The following is a 21,464-nucleotide window of genomic DNA, read 5'->3' on the forward strand; positions in this document are numbered from 1 at the left end:
GTCTATGGGCCTTTATAGTCTAATTAGTTCCTTGTTACGTACCTAAAAGTTTTACGTCATTTGCTGCGCAGCCCAGCAGATGAGCGAACCGATCGTCCCTCCTTCGTATGTATACGAACTAATGGAAGAATATTAGGGCTTCCAAGAGAGTTGGGCTACATTACTGAAGTCAGTCAGTGTGTGCACGGCTCTATAGACGACCAGGGATTCGGTCTATACTGGAGAAAGAGAGAGGGATTCTCTCTCTCCGCCTCTCAACCTAAGCCTTAAAAAATTGCAGAGAAATCTAATACGATTTTGACCGCGCAGAGAAAGCTTAGCCGAATTTGGTCGCGCAAAATACACTAGGGATGTGCTTCAACTTGGCTGTAGTCCTGGCACGCGAAATGCTATCACACAGAAACTATACATTCAATAGATGTCAGAGTGCTTACCAAAAACATATGGTATAGCGCGAAAGCAGGACTCAAAAGCAGAAGGTTTTGGCGTCGAGTTCTTGTATTTTTTGGAGGTGCTGCTGATTCGTGAACGGTGAAAGCTAGCTGTGTTGTAGGCTCTAGCTATGCGCCGAGTGAGGAGTAGATGATGAGCACGTTGAAACTTTGGAACTATGGCCTGGGAGCTACCCCGCAAAGTGGGATCGCCTCACGTCTGCTTCGAGGGCGCGTGCCCCGTCCATTCAAAGCATAGCGTGCTGGACGAGGAAAGTGCGAGATTCCTAGGGCTATATCAGCGCCTGCGTCGTGCCCTCCACACGCCTCCCGTCTTCCTCCACACTCCTCCCTGCTCTCCCAGCCCCCCACGCAAACCCCCACCCAAAAAGCTCTCCCTTCGCTCTCATGGCTTCCCTTTCCTCCCTTCACTCCATCCACTCCCACGATCCTCCTTCCATCGCCGTTTCCCCCGCGCTCCCCTCCCTTGCAGTTGCCCCCCCTCCGGCCCCCCACTCAGAGACCCACGCTAGTTCCAATGCCCTCGTCCGCGACATTATCATCGGCATGTCTGATGGACTCACCGTCCCCTTCGCTCTCGCTGCTGGCCTTTCCGGCTCTTCTGCCTCTTCTTCCATCGTTGTCACTGCTGGTCTTGCCGAGGTTGCGGCGGGTGCTATTGCTATGGGGCTTGGCGGGTATCCCACTCACTTAACATCGTCTCCCAGCTCCGTTAAATGGCTTGAAGCGCACGAATGTCTGTCATTTTAGCCGAGGCATGGTGGCAGAGTGATGAACTTGCTATCATCACCCCATCAACGCTCCTTTGCACAGGAAGCGAACTTTTGTCTCCCAGTCTTAAAATCATGTCAAGTGGTTTCTGCGGTACTGCGGAACCAACTGCCAGACCTATTTGTGCTGCGTCTTAGAGATTTTGGCTGAGCCTCGTCCGGAAGAGTTTTTAGTCGTAAACCCTCCGTAGTATTTTGCCGTTTGGGAGACTTACTTTCCTCTTTTCAAATAATGACAGATATTTAGCTGCACAGAGTGACACGGACCATTATAATCGCGAAGAGCAACGAGAAAAGAATGAAATCGTAGACATGCCTGAGAAAGGTTTGCGTTTTCCCATAAATAACGTCGGCCTGCATCTCCTAAATGTTGTTTATACAGCGATCATCTTAAATTTCGATTAACGTGCTGCATGTTGGATGTGTAGAGGCGGATGAAATAGCCGAGATCCTTTCTAAATTCGGGCTGAAACCTGCGGAATACAGCCCAGTGGTGGAAGCTTTGCGTCGGCGGCCAGACGATATGCTGGATTTCATGATGAGGTTAGTCTCTTCGTGAATTTTCGTGTTATGCTCATCATCAACAATGATATTTAAAACTAACTGCTAATTTACAATTCCTGTTTCGTGCCCTTCTATGATCTTTTGACATGCTAACTTACAATTCTATATCTGTTGAAGGTTCGAGCTGGGACTCGAGAAGCCTGATCCGGGACGAGCCTTGAAGAGTGCTATAACCATAGCGTTATCTTACATCGTAGGGGGTCTGATTCCACTCATCCCATACATGGCGATACCTCATGTGCGAGAAGCCTTGTTCGTATCCATAGGAATAACAATATTTGCTTTGTTCATTTTCGGCTTGCTCAAGGGGTGTTTCACAGGAGCAAAGCCATTGAAGAGTGCTCTACAGACTGTGGTAATAGGGGCAATAGCTTCAGCTGCCGCCTTCGGTCTTGCTCGGGCGATTCAGGCGGCTCAACACTCGAGCACACAGAAGTCTCAGAAACTGGTCACCACGATGCATCCGCGCAAAACACTAATGATAGGACTTTAGGATGACGATGATCACCGTATATGTCAACTCCTCGGTGTTAAATTTACATTAGGTCTTTATCTTGTACTTTAATATACTTGATCTATGTAACATACATGCAAGTACTATTTTTCATACTTATACTTCTAGTAGGTGTGGAGAGACTCCCATTCCGCCTTCCTAATGAATCGTTAGGTAGAATCAGTTGGGACAATCGTTATCTACATGTGAATCTTCATCTTTTTTGAAAGTAATGATTTGCATGCTCATTTTGTGTTTGTGTGTGTGTGATCTCAGAGCGTACTGCACTGTAGTAGGCCTTCCCTTCTCTTTTGTTTCAATTTTTCGTGTATTCCCCCTTCAAATTCAGAACTAAAGAAATTCAACAAAATGAATAAAAGACCAAAAAATTTACATTTTTAATAAAAATCCCACCACATGTGTTGGCAAGCATGGGTAGTTGAAGTCTAGAAAATATGGGGATGCACCAACTACTACCCATGCTATCATCCTTCTACAAGCCATTATTGAGCCAACAATGGGCGGAGCCCTCATCATTATCCAAAACATACTTGTTCAAGTTTTTATAATCTAAACTCATTGCATTTCACAAGCATATGTACTTATGGCCTCTATATTATTCCAATTTTGATAACATGGCAGACAAAACCATTTAGGTGGTTCAAATCCCTTTGCCAAGTAAGGACTAAAGTTAAATAACCTTTTAGGAAAATCCAAATTGAATGTACACTATCTTGGTCTTTCTATATCCCAACAACACCGTATTTCATAGATTCCCTTCTAGGTATAGAACCCTTGCTAGTACTGTGAGAAAAAGAAGGAACAATTATGAAGCCAGAGATCATGATGAGATGAAAAAGCACATTATAGCTTGTTTCCAGGGCATTGCTTCAGCTTCAAACCTAATATTCAATCCCCTACTAAGCATAGATTTCAGACATTATAATGTATTTCATAGATTCCCTTCTAGATGTAGAACCCTTGTTAGAACTATGAGAAAAAGAAGGAACAATTTTGAAGACAAAGATCATGATGAGAAGGAAAAGCACATTCTAGTTTGTTTTCATGACATTGCTTCAGCTTCACACCTAATATTCAATCCCCTACTCAACACCAACCTCTCATTCCTTCAAATTCAATTGATAAAACTTACATGTTGGAGGGACCAATATGCTTCTCAAAGATGAGATTTCTTAATTTGATTGGTCAACTATGTCATCTAACTTGAGTTGCTTAACAAGATCTCGTTCGTGTTAGTGATGACAGCCTAAGGTATTGTGTCATGACAGATTTACCATACTTGTGCTCACTCAAGAAAAACAAGATTTCCATTTATGAATTGATTATGAAAAATGAAATTTCTTGCACCCACGTGATCAAATCACACCTAATTAGGTATGTGATGCAAGAGCATCTCGAGGGGCCATTGAGATGAGACACAAGGAGCTAGGGAGAAGGAGAGATGTAGGTAAAGGGTGAGAGCAGAAGCTCGAGCTAAGAAGTACAACAACCTATTTCATAGATTATCATATTATCAAGGAATCCTTGCTAGAACTATTATAAAAAAACGGAGATAACTCTGAAGATGAAGAATATCCGCAAAGTGTTGAGATATGGTGCCATGTGCACATAGATTAAAGGCTAAGGTATGGTATAGGAATGTATTAAAGTAGCCACCCTAGGATGTGGACTACATGATGTGAAGATGTGGATCAAAGTTATCCACAAGGAGAAATGTGGATGAGAGGATCCCACATGTATTGACTATTCTAAGGGCTCTCTCTATATATGAAGCCTACCTTGTATTCTTGATATATACAAGCAAGCTCTCAAGTATTTATATAATTACAAGTCTCGATCTTGTAGCCTAACTGAACTTGCGTCCATGCTTGGTAGGCCTAGCTCTCCATCATGATTCTTTCTTACTACGAGCCTTCTTAGATCTTTATTCTTTCATGGTATTAGAGCACGGTTCTACCTTCCGCTTGTTGGAAAGTGAGAGTGAAGGACATCATGGAGGAGAGTGTGCAAACCAAATGGCAAAATATTCCGTTGAGTTGAGAGGAAGTCCTCTCTTTTATAGAATGGGAGAGAGGGTGGCCTAACTCAATGGCACCTCTCCTACATCAAAGGAGGTAACTCCTAAATCATAGGAACTCCACAATCATAGACACCACCCCATTTGGGGGCCTTTTCATTACATCATCACCTTTGTCATGGTGTATGGCACTAAGTGTGCCTCTCCTGAGACACACACACACAACCATATGATTGCTAATGGATGCACACATGCACCTAGCTAGCAAGCCCTTGATCACACACATCCCAACATACCCCCCCTCAAGGGTCTGCCTCTTGCTATGTCAAGGATACATCTAGTCACATACTTTCTCATGCCATCTCATGGTGGTCAAGGATAAATCTATGGCTAGGTTCTCATGCTAGCAAAGGTGCCCAAGTGTCAAGGCTTACAAAAATGGGATAGACCAAACACATATCACATGGCCTAAATCATATAGTGATCATAGGTGATTTACAAAAGACAAAACACAAAACACATAACATTCTTTTTGGAGTACTATTCCAGGCAGAGAACCTCAAGATTTGACCAAGTGATGATAAATAAAGTTCAAAAGACAAAGTGCTCAAAAGGCATAGTCTTTATCTTCTACCACCACAAAGTTTGATTCTTCATTTGTTGATGGAGTTCTCTCTTCAACCAGATTTGCCATGTTTTTCTTCTTCTCATTGCAAAACTTCTCTGAATGATTGTTCTTGCCATAATCAGTGCAAGGATGGATCTTGTAGCAATCTTTTTCAAGATGATTGGTCTTTCCACAATGCTTGCATGCCTTGTACTTGCTCTTTGATGAAAACTTTACTGCAAGTGCTTGTGTGTGCACTTCACCCATTCTGCACCCACCAAAACTTGTGTGGCTCTCTGTTTCTCTCTCTCTCCCTCTTCTGTTCTTGCTTCCATTGAGAGCACTCTCATATGTTGATTATAGCTAGTCTTACTTTGTTTTTTGTTATGATGGTAGTGAGCAATGACTGGGTATCATTTGTGTTTCTGTAATGCACCTCTATAATGTCTATTTCCTGTTTGCAGTATGTTGCTATCCCTAGGCCCTCTTGTCTTGTTATTTTTTTGAATCCTGGAATGTGTAGTTTTTTAATATCTGTCATTCTTGTTTCTTGGAAGCATATGATGTCTATTGCTTTTATGTTTTTTTATTGAGAATATGTCATCCGCATGTGCCATGGTTGAGTAAGTATTCAGTCATTGGATTGGTATTCCCTATGTTTCTGTTGTACGTATATTTTGTTGATGTATAGGCCATGCACATGTCTGCTAGTCCCATGAACAATCCATCTGCGCCATTCACAAGGCCATCACTAACGTCCAGGTTTCTTGAGGAAATTTCAATAATCATTCCAATTTTTAATTTCAATTCGTAGTGTAGTCCTCCTGTGGATTTAGGGTCTATTGGTATTTTTATTGTTTTTTTGCATGTCTTCTTTCTATGGTCCTTTGCTTGTATTATGTGTGGTTGTGCTTGTAGTATTTGGAAGAATTCTTCGTTGTGCTTATCTTTTAGTGCATTTGTGTAGAAAAGATGTGGAATATTTTGCTTCTGTGGAGGACGTTCGCTGTATAACTTGTTCAGGGTTTCGATGTCTCATTCAATTTGGTTGCCCATTCTTATTTTATTAATAATGTCTAAGTATTGAATGTGTGTCTATCTCATTGGTTCATCGACCTCGTAGTATTTGATTTGTGTTTTCCGAATGTTAGTTGAGAGTGCCACACTTGTGTCTTTGTCATTGAAGATCCAGTTGTCTCTAATTGGGCTAGCTTGGCACAGGTTGCCGCACAGTAGGACATCGACGCCTCCAAAAGATTCTACGTGGTTGTGTTTTATTTCGCGCATTCACATGTCAGCAGTTGCAAACAAAGCGTGGCCTACTAGCGAGATTTCATTGATAACTATTAGCTTCAGGATTTCATATAGTATGGAAAATGTTTGAAGCTTATTTGGTGCGAGCCCTGTGTAGTTTGCAAAGTATTAGGGGTAAATGCAAGGCTACATGTATCATGTTCCCGCCAATGTTTCTTCCTGCTTTTCCAATGTATGCTAGAAGCAAGTTTTATCTGCATTGTTTGTGTCTCTGAGGGAGTAGTGTCGAAGGAGTGCTTGTACAATTAGGAGCAGCATGTATGTTTTACCTATTCCTGCATTCTCAAAGAGGAAAAGATGTATTGGTGTTGCTGGGTCCTTTCTTTTCTTTAAAATTATGCCATCCACTATGAACGTTGTTTGTCAGTTAGATTCTTGAAAAGCCTATGGTATTCTTCATTTGGCATTCATTCTACTGTGTGCATGGGTGTTGCATTGAACTTCTTTTGGTTTGAATGCGTACCAATGTCAAGGTTGAGGTCATATCGGTCGTGCTCGTGCCATGAATCGGATGAGGTTGTCGATGAAGTAGATTCACTTTCGGGTCCCTGGCGTTCTTCAATTGGAAGAATTATTTTTTGGCTCGGGGGGGTCACTCATCATATGTAACCTATCACGTGAGTTCAACAGAAGGATATTTTTTATTTCTAAAATTTACAGAAATAAATATACATAAGGGACTATTTTAAATAGTTTTGGAAAAAATTTACAGATTTGTATAGAAAAGGGGTACATTTTATTAATGAAAAAATTTACAGATAAGGGATTTTAAATATAGGCCTTGAATGCACGTGATATAGAGGGTTTATACATAGTGACCCCCCTGAGTTTTTTGGTATTGACTTCTGTTCATTTCTATTGTTTGCTCATTCATTGTGTAAGTTTCTTGCCATGTTTCTTTGTCGAGTTGTATTGTGTGCTCGTTCACCATGAACGGTAAGTATAGCATGCAAAGCTCTCTAAAGTGGTTTTTGGGGTCTTTTTCTCTTGAGTAGTTGTTGAATCTTATTATCTTTTGTCTTTTCCTTTTATTTGCTTTGCCTGCAATCAATGTATATTGGTTCACAAATTGTGCTAGGCAAATGTCTTGTAATGTACCTTTTCAATTCTTGTACTTTGTCACAATGTCGTCAAAAAATATATTTGTGCTCTGTGGTTCCAATTGTTCCAGTTGCCATCTTCATTTTAGCAAGAGTGTTCATTCTTCTGGCTTGCTAGTGTTTATGTACATAAACTCTCTTGTGCTGCTACGTAGAGGTAATGAGAGGGACAAATATACGGCTTGTTGTGCACTAATGTGCTGTGTATTTAGTATTGCATTTCCCATTTTCCTTACTCTTTCATTTGCTAGCGCTCCATCTCTGACACATTGATCTATTTTCTATTTCACTGCCTCTACTGTTGCTTTATCTAACTTTGCCATGTATGGAGTGCAGTATGATGCTGCTCTGTGTGAATTTACAATGAATTGTATGTTCGTGTTTGCCCCATAGTTTTGACAATTTTGCGTTGAAGTTGTTCATATATATGTCTTTTGGATGTCTTTTCAAAAACACCGTTGGTTGTGTCAGCCTTGATCTTAAGGCAACCATATATCGGTTTTTTGTAAACCCTAAATGATTGAGGAATGTGTTGTAGTCCATATTGTCAATCATTGTTTCAGCTTCTAACATTTTGATAATGTGTTTGATGTCTTTTGTGTTGAACTCTTGCTGCTCCTCGTCGTTCAATGGCCATAGAATCATTATCTCGCACATTGGCAATCTTCGGAAGTTCTAGTTGTGTGATATCTGTTGTGATGTACTTGTCAATGAAATCAACAATCTTTGTTCGTGTTGATTTTGAAATGCCCGATGCATCTTTGATCCATATAACAACCCGTGATCATGTTGGCTTCCTCCTCGCTTCCTCTATTTTGGAATTCCGTCATGAAGAAATAATCATCCACTTGTCCTACAATTGTGTGGTCTTTTGAAATTAGTTGCTTCAAAGCTTCGAATCTATGCACATAATACTGTGCTGTTGTGACCGGATCTAATCGAATTAACTCTCGCACACGAGAGTTGGAGGACATTTCTGATTAGTGTTACTTTCTCTAACTACTTTGTCTAAGCAAGAGACCAATGGTTCCCATAGGCACTCAGCTGCTGCTGTTGTTGCTGGTATCGTAACAAATAAGGTTGGTGCACCTAATTGCCTTAGTATTGCAAATAAGTTCTTATTAAGCTTGTTTTTGTAATCGATGGATGTTCTTAACGACACAAAGTCTTTGTAGCTAATGTTTGATTGCAATAGCTTCTCAATGTTCATGTCCACTATTGCATCTGCACCTCAAAGCATTCTTCCTCTTAGCTGCCCTTTTCGCATTCGTACCCATGTTGATGAAACAACTTGCTTCACCATGATTTTCATGTTTTAAAGAACAAGTTCTCGATGGATAGTGCAAACCTTTGATCCTTATTCTTGAGCTCCCATTGTGCTATCATATGGTATGTTGTTGTGGGTCGCAATTTGTATTCTCTTTTGTGGCCAAAAGGCAATGTTGGAAAAGCAAGCTCCTCTGAGTGTTTGTCCTTTAGAATGCTTAATGCTGAGAACTCTTCTGATGGTGCAACATTCACTACATGGTCCTCAAAGTTGATTACTTGATGTGCATTGTAGATACCATGGACAAATGTGTCTATATGTACTTGCTCATTCATGTCATCATCTTCGATATTGTCTTCTACATGATTTGGACATACGGCTGCATGCCCAAGGCTTTGCATGTGGTTAGCCCACAAAGTGTTCAACTACACTTTGCTCTCCTTATCTAGAGGGGTGTGTATTAGCTCGTTCAAAGCCTTGATTGTGAGAGTTGACCGCATGAGCCCAAACATGTAGCTCTGATTGTGAGTTCAAGCTTGCGTTTAAGGGATACCATAAATTGCAATGTCATCAATGAAACTTGGCAAAACAGTTTGGACTTTCTGGACGTCCGTAAACACATTAATGACACTACCTCTCATTCCGAACTGTCCATCATCATATGATAATTGCCTAATTTGAGAGACACTACAAGGCATACGCCATTTTCCGATGGAAATACCGACGCTTTTTACATTAAATTTTTTTTTTTTCACGGGCGCAAACGTCGCTATAAGTGTCACTAAAAGCGTTGGAAAAGGAGCGTCGCTATATAGCGACATTGGCAAACATCGCTATATAGCGACGATGCAAATGTCGCTATATAGCAACACGGTTAATCGTCACTATATAGCGACACTGGTAAACGTCGCTATATAGCAACGATTAACAGAAGTTAAAAAAAAGGGTTAGTGGGGCTAAACAGGGCTTCCTTTTGGCCCTGTTTAGCCCCACTAATCCTTTTTTTTTTTTTGTAATTACAAAAGAAAGTTTTTTATAACAGAATTTCCCTTGCTTGCAGGGTGATACAAAATTGTTCTTGTGAAATGATGAGTAACAAATGCATATACATGTCAGACATATACAACAGTGTTTGTAACAAAATTACCCTGTCGAAAGGGTGATACAAAATTGCTCAAACGAGTGGATATACAAAATGCTACTACCACTACTCATCCGAATCCAAATCATCTTCGTCTTGTTGGCGTGTTCCCTGGTCCTCGACACCTACGTCTTCTCCCTTGTCCTCGCCACTTGCGTCTGATCCTTGGCCCTGTTGATCGCTCACCTCCGATGATGGGACGCTTGAGATTTGACCCTAAGAGTGAACCACATAAATTGAAAATTAGATTGGAACTTAAATTAAAAAGTGAGATTACAAGTACGAGTAAACTTATACCGTGTGAGCAGCCACCTCAGCCCAATCGACCGTCGCTCCCATTACCTCTTGCTCAATGAACCACGGCTTTGTTCTTATCCGAAATGCACGTTGCGTCTCTGCATCTGTAGGAAGACGACCCATCGCAGCTTGCTATGGATCCAATTTACGAGAGTTAGATTTAGCTAAAGTGCATGTAATATGTAAGTAAAACAAATAGAACAATACATTAAATGGGAAGAAGTAGACTTACCACGGTTGCCTCGAATGCATACCGTCCGCCTTCACCAAAGTGCGAAGTACCTACGACGTCCAGTTGTCTCTTTGCAGCCCTCCTCTGACCCTCGAACATTTCAGGATGGTCCCTATGTTGCTTCTTGAAGTACTTCCAATCAGCTTTGTCTGCCCAGCTGGGTTTAGCCAACCCCTTTGTAATGGAAGTACGCAAGGTTGATCTACAATGCTTCAAGACCAAACCCATGCGCTCTTGCATATAATCGTCATTAAACTCCACATTTGGCAGATTAGGGTATCTTTGTTTTAACTCATCGATCACCGCCTACTTCTTTTGGGCATCTTGATACCGCCAATCGGTATTTATGCCGCTCTTGAAGTGATGACTCATCAACCTCCTCATGGCGGCCATCACTGCTTTGCCCTTTTTATCTTCTATTATCTCTCCGGCAGATGTGATTTGATAGGAGAGATCCCCTGATGAGTAAGGGGGACTGACGGTAGCAGAGTCTGAAGGAGTGGAAGCTGCGCGAGCGCTTCCGGAGCAAGGAGTAGCAGTGGGAGTAGGAGAGGGAAAGGGACCTGACTGATACTGTGTCTCCGGACCAAGTGGAGACCTAAAGGAGCGTGAGTGTGCTGACTCGTCTACATCTCCCGAGTCCGCACAACATGAGCCGCCCATCCTACTCTTTCTTCCCTTGCGAGAGGCATGCGCAAGTGATGATCCTGCAGTCGAAGGGGCGCGAGGGGATGGCTGGGCAGTACGTCCACCCGTCGGTGTAGGGGAAGGAATTGCTGAGGTCCTCTGAGAGAGCAGAGAGAAGAATCTCGCTGCCTCCTCATCGCTCATTTGCGCTACAAACTCGTCGGGACTCTCGACAAAGCCATGCGCGGCTAGCAAAGGAGTTTCCCGAGGGGTAGTCGCAGTGCTATGTGGAAGAGGGGTTGTCGTAGTGCTAGGTCCGAGAGGAGTCGGACCAGGGGTAGTCCTCAGGGAATCAAAGTCCTCTGGAGCATATAGATCGTGAGCTCTCCTCCTCCGAGGCTGTCCGTACTCGTCGAATAAGCGACGTGATCCCATGTCTAACATAGACACAAACACGAAAACAGAAAACAAAAAAACAAACATAAGCATTCTCATAGGCATAGGCATAGGCAAGAAGAAAGAAGAGGGAAAGGAAAGAGGGAAAGAAGATGGAAAGGAAATAAAATAATGAGAATGAGAAAATAGAGAATGAGAGAAGGGGGAAATAGAGAAGGGGAAAGAGATGAGGGGGAATGAGAGAAGCATAAGCATAAGCTTATGCGAAAATAGAGAATGAGCTTATGCTTCTCTCCTTCTCTATTTCCGCATAAGCATAAGCATGAGCTTATGTGGAAAAAGAGAAGGAGAGAAGGGGGAAATGAGAGAAGGGGGAAATAGAGTGGGAAATAGAGAATGAGCTTATGCTTCTCTCATTCTCTATTTCTGCATAAGCATAAGCTTATGCGGAAACTTAAGCATAAGCTCATCATGCATGAGCATAAGCATGAGCTTATGCTTATGCTTATGCTTAAGCATAAGCATCGGAAATAGAGAAGGAGCTTATGCTCATGCGGAAATAGAAGCATAAAGAAGGGGGAAACTTAAGCATAAGCTCATGCTCATGCATGAGCATAAGCATGAGCTTATGCAGAAATAGAGCATAAGCATAAGCATAAGCTCATGCTTATGCTCATGCAGAAAAAGAGAAGGAGCTTATGCGGAAATAGAGAATGAGAGAAGCATAAGCATGAGCATATGCTTCTCTCATTCTCTATTTCCGCATGAGCATGAGCTTATGCAAATGAGAGAAGGGGGAAATAGAGAAGGGGGAATGAGAGAACGGGGAATGAGAGAAGGGGGAAATAGAGATGGGGGAAAAAGAAAAGGGGGAAACTTATGCATAAGCTCATGCTTATGCTCATGCGGAAAAAGAGAAGGAACTTATGCGGAAATAGAGAATGAGAGAAGCATAAGCTTCTCTCATTCTCTATTTCCGCATAAGCTCATGCATAAGCATGAGCTTATGCGAAAACTTAAGCATAAGCTCATGCTCATGCATGAGCATAAGCATGAGCTTATGCTTATGCTTATGCTTAAGCATAAGCATCGGAAATAGAGAAGGAGCTTATGCTCATGCGGAAATAGAAGCATAAAGAAGGGGGAAACTTAAGCATAAGCTCATGCTCATGCATGAGCATAAGCATGAGCTTATTCGGAAATAGAGCATAAGCTCATGCAGAAAAAGAGAAGGAGCTTATGCGAAAATAGAGAATGAGAGCACGAGGGTGCTAGGATGTCTAAACTACGTGCTTGTCTCTCAATCTTGAATCTACAAGTACAGTATGGGTGGTCGGATACAAGTGTCTCGGCCTTAATGAGGTTAGCCCTTGCATTAATTTGACTCATTATTTGGATATTGTTTGTTTTGAGAATCATCATTTGGATAGTGTCTTTGTCATAGGTTGCTCTAGAAGATGTTGCCTGCACCAAATACCATGCCCGCATCAAGAGATGAAGCGAAAAAGATGCTAACAACGGTGGGTATGGATTATGATACCATTCATGCTTGCCGTAATGATTGTATTCTCTTTCGTCGTGAGCATGGAGATTTGGCTAGTTGTCCAAAGTGTGGGGAACAACGATATAGAGATGACTTGCAGAGAGGGTGAGCGGATACCGGTAAAGGTCTTAAGACACTTTCCCATCATTGCAAGAATACAACACATGTTTCGATGCAAATCCATAGCGGAGTTGATGACATGGCATGCATCTCATCGGTCCACTGATCACACATTGAGGATTCCCGCAGATTGTGCATCTTGGAAGCACATAGATAATCAGTGGCCGGACTTTGCGAGGGAGCCATGCAACTTACATCTTGGGCTAGCCATGGACGGCGTGAATCCTTTTGGGTTACGCTCGACATCTTGGTCAACATGGCCCATAGTCGTGGTGAATTACAATATCCCACCATGGCTAACAATAAAAAAGGGACACCTCATGCTTGCACTACTTGTGCCAGGAAAGTACAAGGCAAAAAACATGGATGTGTACATGGCACCTTTGATAGAGGAGTTACAGATATTATGGAGAGGAGTGCAAGTCTTTGATATTTCCAGAGCTCCTAGACATACCAATGATATTTTGGTCAGGGGTATCTTGATGTGGACCATGCATGACTACCCAGGATATGGAGAGTGCACAGGTACGTGGTTGTGTCTTTACATGTACAATGAGGGATTATGCTTTTTTTACTCTCTTTTGCATGCATGTCTTGTACTAACACATTCATGCACGCGTGTAGGACTTGTTACAAGTGGGTACCATGCTTGTCCTGTTTGTGGACCGGCTCTGAAATCGCTTCCATGCTACTCCAAACATATGAGGAAAAATGTTTATGAAGGTCATGCTCGATACCTTCCACTCGACCATCTCGCACGTGGAGGTCAGCTTGATCCACCACCATCATATTTGAAGGCAAGTGATTGGATCCAAGCTTGGAGGGAAAATGGAGAGGAACCTCCTCCTGGTATGAAGAGGCTATCGATCTTTTACGAGCTTCCTTATTGGGGTCAGTTACAAATCAATCATCTCTTGGATCCCACGCATATCTTCAAGAATGTGGGGGCTACTATTTGGGCACACTTGGTTGGTTCCAAGGACTCGAGAGGAGTGCGAGAAGACTTGCGTGCTATGAATAGGATGTCTCGTTTGTGGCCCCAAGTGCATGCTTCGAAAAAAGTTGTCCTCCCGAAAGCAACGTGGATCCTCTCTACGAGGGAGGAGGCAGCGGTCAAGGTAGACATTGCCTCTTTTCAAACACCAACAAGGTACATGCGTTGCTTGAAAGGAGCATTTTCAAAGGACAATAAGCTTAGTGGCCTCAAGTCCCATGATTGGCACAAGATCTTATAGGTATTCTAAGTAGAATTAGTGTACCGATAATAGTGATGCATTAGCGTAATTATTATTATGTTATATTGTTGACATGACTTCATTGTTGCTTTGATAGTTCATCCTCCCAATTACAATAAAAGGGTGCTTACAAGAAGATATTAGAAATGCTATATTCAAGATCTGTGGTATTGTGAGGTATGCTTACTATCAAATCGCATTATGTATTTTCTTAATGGACATGTGAAATAGGTGGATATCTCAAATATCTTACATATGCATGGACATGTGAAATAGGTGGATATCTCAAAAAGAGATCTCTATATCGAGCATCAAGAAGGCTAGGGTGGAATCCATCGAAGCCGTATGCTTGCTTGAGAAGCACTTTCCCTCAAGCATTATGACAACTCAAGTCCACTTGCTTGTGCACATAGTTGATGAGGTGGCTATAGCAGGTACCGTTCATAATCGATGGATGTTTTTTCTCGAGCAGTTTATGAAAACTTTAAAGGGGTTTGTAAGACAAAGAGCAAGACCAGAAGCAAGCATGGCAGAGGGATGGCTTGTGCAAGAGTCATTAGTATATATCACAGAGTTTCTTGCATCCACGGATCCTGATATGCCGCATTGGCACAACAAGGATGATGATCGCATCATTGGCGAGGTTCCCCAAGGAAAAGGGATTGAAAGAAAGATGAGCGAAGAGCAAATGGAGAAATTCAATAAGTTTTGTATCCTCAATAGCCCTGAGATGCAGAAGTGGATTGAGAGATATGAAGTGGCCAAAGCAGAAAGAATAAATGCAAGGACGAGATTCAGAGTAATGTACAGGCAATCACAACCATACCACGAGATCTGGCTCTTCTCCCTACTCACATGTCACTTGATTGGCTACAACTGGCTCTACGTAAAGCCGAACATGATGGAGAGACAATAAACGAGCGTGAGCGGGAGTTATCATCTGGATGTATGGCGCATGTAAGTTTCTTATCTCTTGACGTAATTAAGTAATTATTTGTGGCAATATATGCTATAAAATAGGTGCATCTTCATTGTTTTAATGATGCTCTTTTACAGTACAAAAAGTACAGTGCATTATGGTCATATGGACGACATTTTCGTGTGGAACGCATCGATTCAAAGACAGTCACGTATGATTGTGGAGTCATGGCTAACTTCACACAAGATAGCCGAGCAAGTGCTTCGGATACCAATCTTCTCTCCTCACAGTTGGATTATTGTGAAACCATACGCGACATCTATGAAATTGATTTCAGACGATTTACTATTTTCATTCTTGATGTAAAATGGTTTAGAACTACTTACAACGGTCCCCATGCGACAGTGAGAAAAGATAGTAGCAGTCTCTTTGCAATAGGATCCACCAAACATTGGACCGATGAAAGTGATACTTTTGTTCTTCCCGAGCACTGTGAGCAGGTGCATACTAATGATTTAATTAGTCGAAGCTTTCGTTTTTAAAGTCCATTGATATATATATAATTGACGACATTTGGCACCCATCTTCAATATAGGTGGTTTTTCATCCGGATCGTTCTGATCCAAGATGGTGGTACGTGATCCAAGTTGCACCACGAAGTAAGCAAATTTTTGAAGATAGAGATGTGGATATGGAGATGCCATACCAATGCCGGATCCAATTGATCCCGATGAATCTAGCGAACAAGATGAAGATCACAATATGAGCCAAGAGGAAGATGCGCATAATGACATCGCACGGGAGGACGATGGAGATCATGATATTGAGGAAGAAGACAATGATCATCAAGAATCACCACACTTTATTGAAGAAGATGATCAAGTACTTTTAGGTGAACGTACGATGCTAGAGTACGATGATGATATAGGAGATCAACTCGGTATAGAGTTAAAGATAGACTTGTTTTGCGCCTCAGACTTGGCCGTCGTTTAAAAGTCGCTATATAGCGACTTTTGTAAAAGGGCCGTCGTTTCTCCCACTTATGTACTGTAGAAATATGGCTCAATGGAGCAGGATTTGCATGTGCTTCCATATCAATGTCTGTAAGCTGGTGTTGCTGCACAACTTCATTTAAAGACTGCCAATTACTAATGGATGGATTTGAAGTATGTTGATGGTTTCGGATACGGTAAATATTCTTTACAACCTCATTTGCTGCTGTGAACCTGTTCGTAGATTGTTGGCCTCCACATAGGAAAGATGTGCCAATATCCTTTGCTGAAGATTGCTTTGGAAACTTAGACATAAAAACACACAAATCTTGTTCGTCTTTCCTTGTCCATGCTGTGTACTTCCTTTTTCTTATAGAAGGAAACAATAGAAATATGGATGGTGGTCTTGTACTCTCATCAAGCATATTCAATGCTTTGTGATTGGGATATGCACTTGTCGTAATGCTCATCAATGTATGGACAACATTACCATCGAACAATAGAACTTTAAATGCATGTTTGAATTCTACAGATAAATGGTTGAGGTAGTCATGAAGTAGCAGCCTTGAGGATGACCCATTTCTAACATAGAATAAGACATGCTCTTGTTTGAGTTCGTTACATTCCAGCTTTTGCAAATTTCTTGAAAGCAAATACCATGGGGACAGATGAACCATAGTTGGGTTTGTTATAAAGATGCATAGTTTATTTAACAATTGGGCATATGATAGGTTTTCCATCAACGGGAGAATTGACTCAATAATGTATGTGTTTTTTGGGTTTGTGTCAAGAAAGGCTTCGCTTCTACTTTTGTCATATTCGTTTATGTGCTCAAAAACATCCATTTACAAGATGTGGACGGACGTCAGTCACACTTCATTCAACAACTGTAACACTCATCATTCTACCTTGGAAATACATCAAGTTAGCTGTAAGCATAATTGTGACCAATAGATTTGTAGTAACAACTAATATGTGTTCTAAACGCAATGAATAAACCACCACTTGCAAGTGAATGGAACGAAATATAAGAAATATAATAATATAAGAGCGTAAATGCCCCACAAGAATAGTTGGCACAACACGTCGTCTAATAACAGTAACTCATTCGTTCAAAGTGGACATGTGTTTGATATGATGGACATAGCATGAGTAAAATTGACGACAAGTCAACAACATGAGAGTGGAATTCAAAGGAACAAAGGCTTGAATGTGGGCATCATTTTATTCAAAACTGTTTTTTCCCATAAAAGAAAATGGCACGTAGAAGCACATTCAACAGACTGTCTAATTCACTGCATACAAAAAATGCATCCCAATAACTAATATCTGAGTGATTAACCACAGCGAACACTTCATTCAAAGATAATTAAGGTAACAATTCCTTATAATTAAATGCAAAAGCAAAGCCTGACAGTGTGATTTAAACAAAGCTATTTTTGCATTAACATCTTCATTTACTGCCATAATATATGACAGAAAACTCAGGTAGCACTGCTCAACCCAAAAGCCGACTCTTTGTAATTAAATACAAACGTAAAGCATGACAATGAAATCGAAACAAAGCTGTTTTTGCATGAACATGTTCATTTTGTGCCACAATATCTGCTAGAAGCCAAGTTAGATAGCATTGTTGAACCCAAAAGACGAGTTTCACACACTCCTGAAATTACTGCCAAATAATATTCCAATAGAAAGTACTACATAAAACTGTGTCTCAGTCAATACATTGACATGTAGAAAGCCACAATCAGAGGCTGCACTGCTATCCAAGCCAATCAACCATTCACTGATGGTAAATGAAAACAGAACCCAAAATTGGACATAACTGTCCGCTCCACTCAAACCATATAAGTAAAACCACAAGCCAAATTCAAGTACTGATGTCCTCAGAAACACAACTCAAAGTATGAACCACTCTAGATGTCCATAAACTAATCAAATCACTCAGCATCGAATGCAATGACATGCCTGGAGCTGTTTATTGTAAAGTGGCACAACAAGACAAAGCACCCACAGACGCGTTTACTGAACTTAAAAAAAAACTTACGGACGCGTCTATTTCCACATCTAGAGACCCGCGTCTAACAGCACATCTATATAGCAGACAAACGTGCGTATAGATGCGCATCTAGATGCGTAAATAAACGCTCTGCTAAAAAGTTTAAAAATAGATAGACGCATCGTTAAACGCGTGTATAGACGTGTTTATAGATGCACAAATAGATGCTTCTCGAACAGAGAGACGCGTATATAGATGCGTTTATAGACACACTGATAGACGCGCTACATAATATATTTTTTTTAATTTACAAAATGATGTGTATGCTATATAGTTACAAGAATCCCATTTCCACATTGTGTAATATTTTATTTGGAATTGTAATTAAAATGCAGTTGGCTATAAGAATTGAAAGCTCAAAAAGTGCTTGTATGTACATATAGCATGAAGCTAAGCCACATCATGTGGCTTCAAGTACAAAAAATAAGAGGAGTGTATATACAAGAGGCACGAAGCCAAGCCAGTGGATTTAAGTACAAAAAAGAGTAGCTAGCACTACTACAACTAATCCTCGCTCCCTTCCACACTCCCTTCTATGCTCCCTTCTGTGCTTCCTTCTCCGCCTCCTTCCTTGTCTTCTTCCTCGTCTTCTTGTGCAGGGACCTGTAAACAAGGCACAACATATATCAATGTATGAAAAATCAAATCTTTACTTATAATATTAACATTATTTAATTACTTTCAAATACCTCAGGGGCCGCTCCAGTAGCTTGGATATACTGCTCCTCAGTAATCAACCCGTCATGATAGAAGTGCTTCCATGTATCTCCTCTGCGATGGTGGTGATGGTAGGCTATCTCGATAGGAGTAGGGTATCTGCCCACGATATCAAGCTGTAAGATGACACAATTTGTGGAGGGGTTAGTACAAAGAAACAACCTCCTAATAAACTACATAAGCAATATAATTTGAGATCGATACTTACAAATTGGGCCTCCCATGATTCAACACCCCTTGCTCCAAAATGCACGCTTCCATATTGCTCCATCTGGATCCTTCGTGCCTCCACGTGCTGCAGATTGGGGTCCTCCCTTGCTAACTTCATTGCTTTCTTCCACTCATGCTTGTGAGCGGTGTGGGGTGGGCCCCTTGGTGGTTGACCTCCCTCAAGCCTGGCAAGCTCCGCTAGTGCCTGCCTCTTAAGCGAAGATCTTTTATTGCCAAGTATCATAACAATCTTTGACTTAGCCCATTTATCTGTGAACTGACGATTGGGGGGGTTAGGATACCTAGAGCGAACAACAGCGAGGGTCTCATCAGCCGATGTCTTTGGCTAGTCTTTGTAGTGGATAAAGTAATCTTTGTAATTGTTAGCAATTACAGAGTGCATGAAGGCCATGATGTCCTTCCCCCGTGCATCCATCGAGATGCCTCCTGTCTGATTGATGTCATAGAATATCGTACCATCACCCGGAGGCACGTCTAAATCATCTGAATCATCATCGTCCCCACCACCACCCCTCCTAAAGCATTGTGCCATCCATCCCCCACCGCTCTCCCTGCTACTATGCCTGCTACCGTGTCGTGTCAAGCTAGTATGCTGGCCACTCGTAGCTGGAGACTGCACGGGACTACGTGGACCACTCGTAGCTAGAGAACCGAGTCTCGACTGCATAGGAGTACGTCGATGGCTCTGCGAGACAGAAGGACCTCCTGACGGCATGGGGGAAGGGGCATAAGACGGCATGGCGGAAGGGGCATAAGACGGCATGGGGGAAGGGGCATAAGACGGCATGGGAGAAGGGCCTCGGCTGTGTAGCCGACTGGGCTGTGCTGACTCCGCTGGGGTAATCTCAGCTGGTGTGGGGTGGTTTGGAGTCTATAGTACCGACTCCTAGGGGATGTTTAGAGTACTTGTCATATACCCGTATAACTCCACAGGACTAGGAGGGTGCCCTAAAAGGTTATATAAATCCCTAAAAATAGACTCCCGGAGATCAGGTGAGCCCGAAGAGCTTCCTGGCCACATGATGAACTAGAAAAAAGAAAAAAAGACGATTACTGATGAGCTGAGAAGAAAGAGGAAAGGAAGAAAAGATTACTGTCAGAGTGCATCTATAGACGCGTCTAAGAAGCACGTCTATTTTCGCATATAATAGCGCGTCTATAGATGCGGCTGTCTGTGTCTGCAAATAGGCTAGACGCACGTCTAGACATGCCTGTAGACGCAGTTTTAGACGCGCTCTAAGACGCGCCTATAGACGTGCTCCGACAGATGGACTTTTCTAAAAAGTAGAAAAGGACATGCGCCCGACACAAAATTGTAACACTGATACCAAAATCATGTGTTTCTTGGATACGAGAAAGTACAAATCCAAGGAGAGCAAACTTCCAAAAAAGATCAACTGTAAAAAGACTTACCTTGGATAGAGGTATGGAAGCTTCTTCTCCTTTTTCAAAGTTGCTTCTCTTCCTTGTTCACCCTCTTCTCCTTTAAGCTTGGAAGTAAGTGTGAGTGCCTTCCTCTTAAGTGTAAGCTTGGAAGTAAGTGTGGGTGCCTTCCTCTTAAGCATCGAAACTGTGGATCTGCTAATAGCAAAGCAAGCAAGCCGCGCGAATAAGTAATGTGAAGAAAAGCAAAGCGAGCGCGCTTAAAGTAGATTTAAAAACCGCGGCTATAGCCACGTCTAATAGCGCGTCTAAATACACATAGCAGATGCGATTCTAGATGCGCTTGTAGACACGCACCACAGAACAGATAGATGCAGTTTTAGATGCACTTGTAGACGCGCACCACAAAACAAACAGATGCAGTTTTATACGTGCCTTTAGATGTGCCACAGAGTTTAAAATTAAATATTTGAAGAAAAGCAAATTTTTTTGGGTTGTTTGTTTGTAGGATGTCTTCATCTTCAACAAGTAGCTCCAGTGAGGATGAATCCCTCCGTATCCACCATCGCAAAATGTGGTTGGAGCAAAAAATCAAATGTATGTGTGATCGATGTCGAGGAAACATGTATCGTGCACGCAGGAATACACTCAATCACATCTCAAAGTATGGAGAATGGGATGCGACCATAAACATGGTAAGTGTTAAAGAGTTAAGGTTGATTGAGATACCTATGGGTGTTCATATGTTTGAGTTATGATCCCGTTTTAATTTGATACAGGATGCAGTGCCACACTTGCATATGTTGCCCTATGCTCACCATGAGGAGGCGAAGCGTCGGCGATATGAGGTGGGATCTTCAGGAGGGACCATTACGGATGCATGGAGTGATGCTGATAGTAGCCCTCTGCCATTACCTCATGAAGCCGTTGAGGAGGAGGTGTTTGATGGTGATAGTTGCTCCTT

The 21,464-nt window shown here is 41.9% G+C and overlaps 1 protein-coding gene across 1 annotated transcript; it reads left to right on the top strand.

The window, feature by feature from the left end:
- Nucleotides 1-839: 839 nt before the first annotated feature.
- Nucleotides 840-2,279, top strand: LOC147902419 (vacuolar iron transporter 1-like). Its single transcript, XM_087373226.1, has 4 exons — nucleotides 840-1,129; nucleotides 1,462-1,547; nucleotides 1,651-1,765; nucleotides 1,904-2,279. The coding sequence occupies exons 1-4, from the start codon at nucleotides 840-842 to the stop codon at nucleotides 2,277-2,279; spliced, it is 867 nt and encodes a 288-aa protein (XP_087229352.1).
- The last annotated feature ends 19,185 nt before the right edge of the window (nucleotides 2,280-21,464 follow it).

Source organism: Dipteris shenzhenensis, chromosome 4, assembly GCF_047967505.1.
Source record: "Dipteris shenzhenensis isolate YYH24624 ecotype China chromosome 4, Dip_SZ_1.0, whole genome shotgun sequence".
Lineage (NCBI taxonomy): Eukaryota > Viridiplantae > Streptophyta > Polypodiopsida > Gleicheniales > Dipteridaceae > Dipteris > Dipteris shenzhenensis.

Excerpts from the sequence above, each read along its gene's own strand:
- LOC147902419 (XM_087373226.1), top strand. The coding sequence starts at position 840 with ATGGCTTCCCTTTCCTCCCTTCACTCCATCCACTCCCACGATCCTCCT. Across the intron at positions 1,130-1,461 it reads ATTGCTATGGGGCTTGGCGG|ATATTTAGCTGCACAGAGTG; the intron begins GTATCCCACTCA and ends AAATAATGACAG. Across the intron at positions 1,766-1,903 it reads ATGCTGGATTTCATGATGAG|GTTCGAGCTGGGACTCGAGA; the intron begins GTTAGTCTCTTC and ends TATCTGTTGAAG.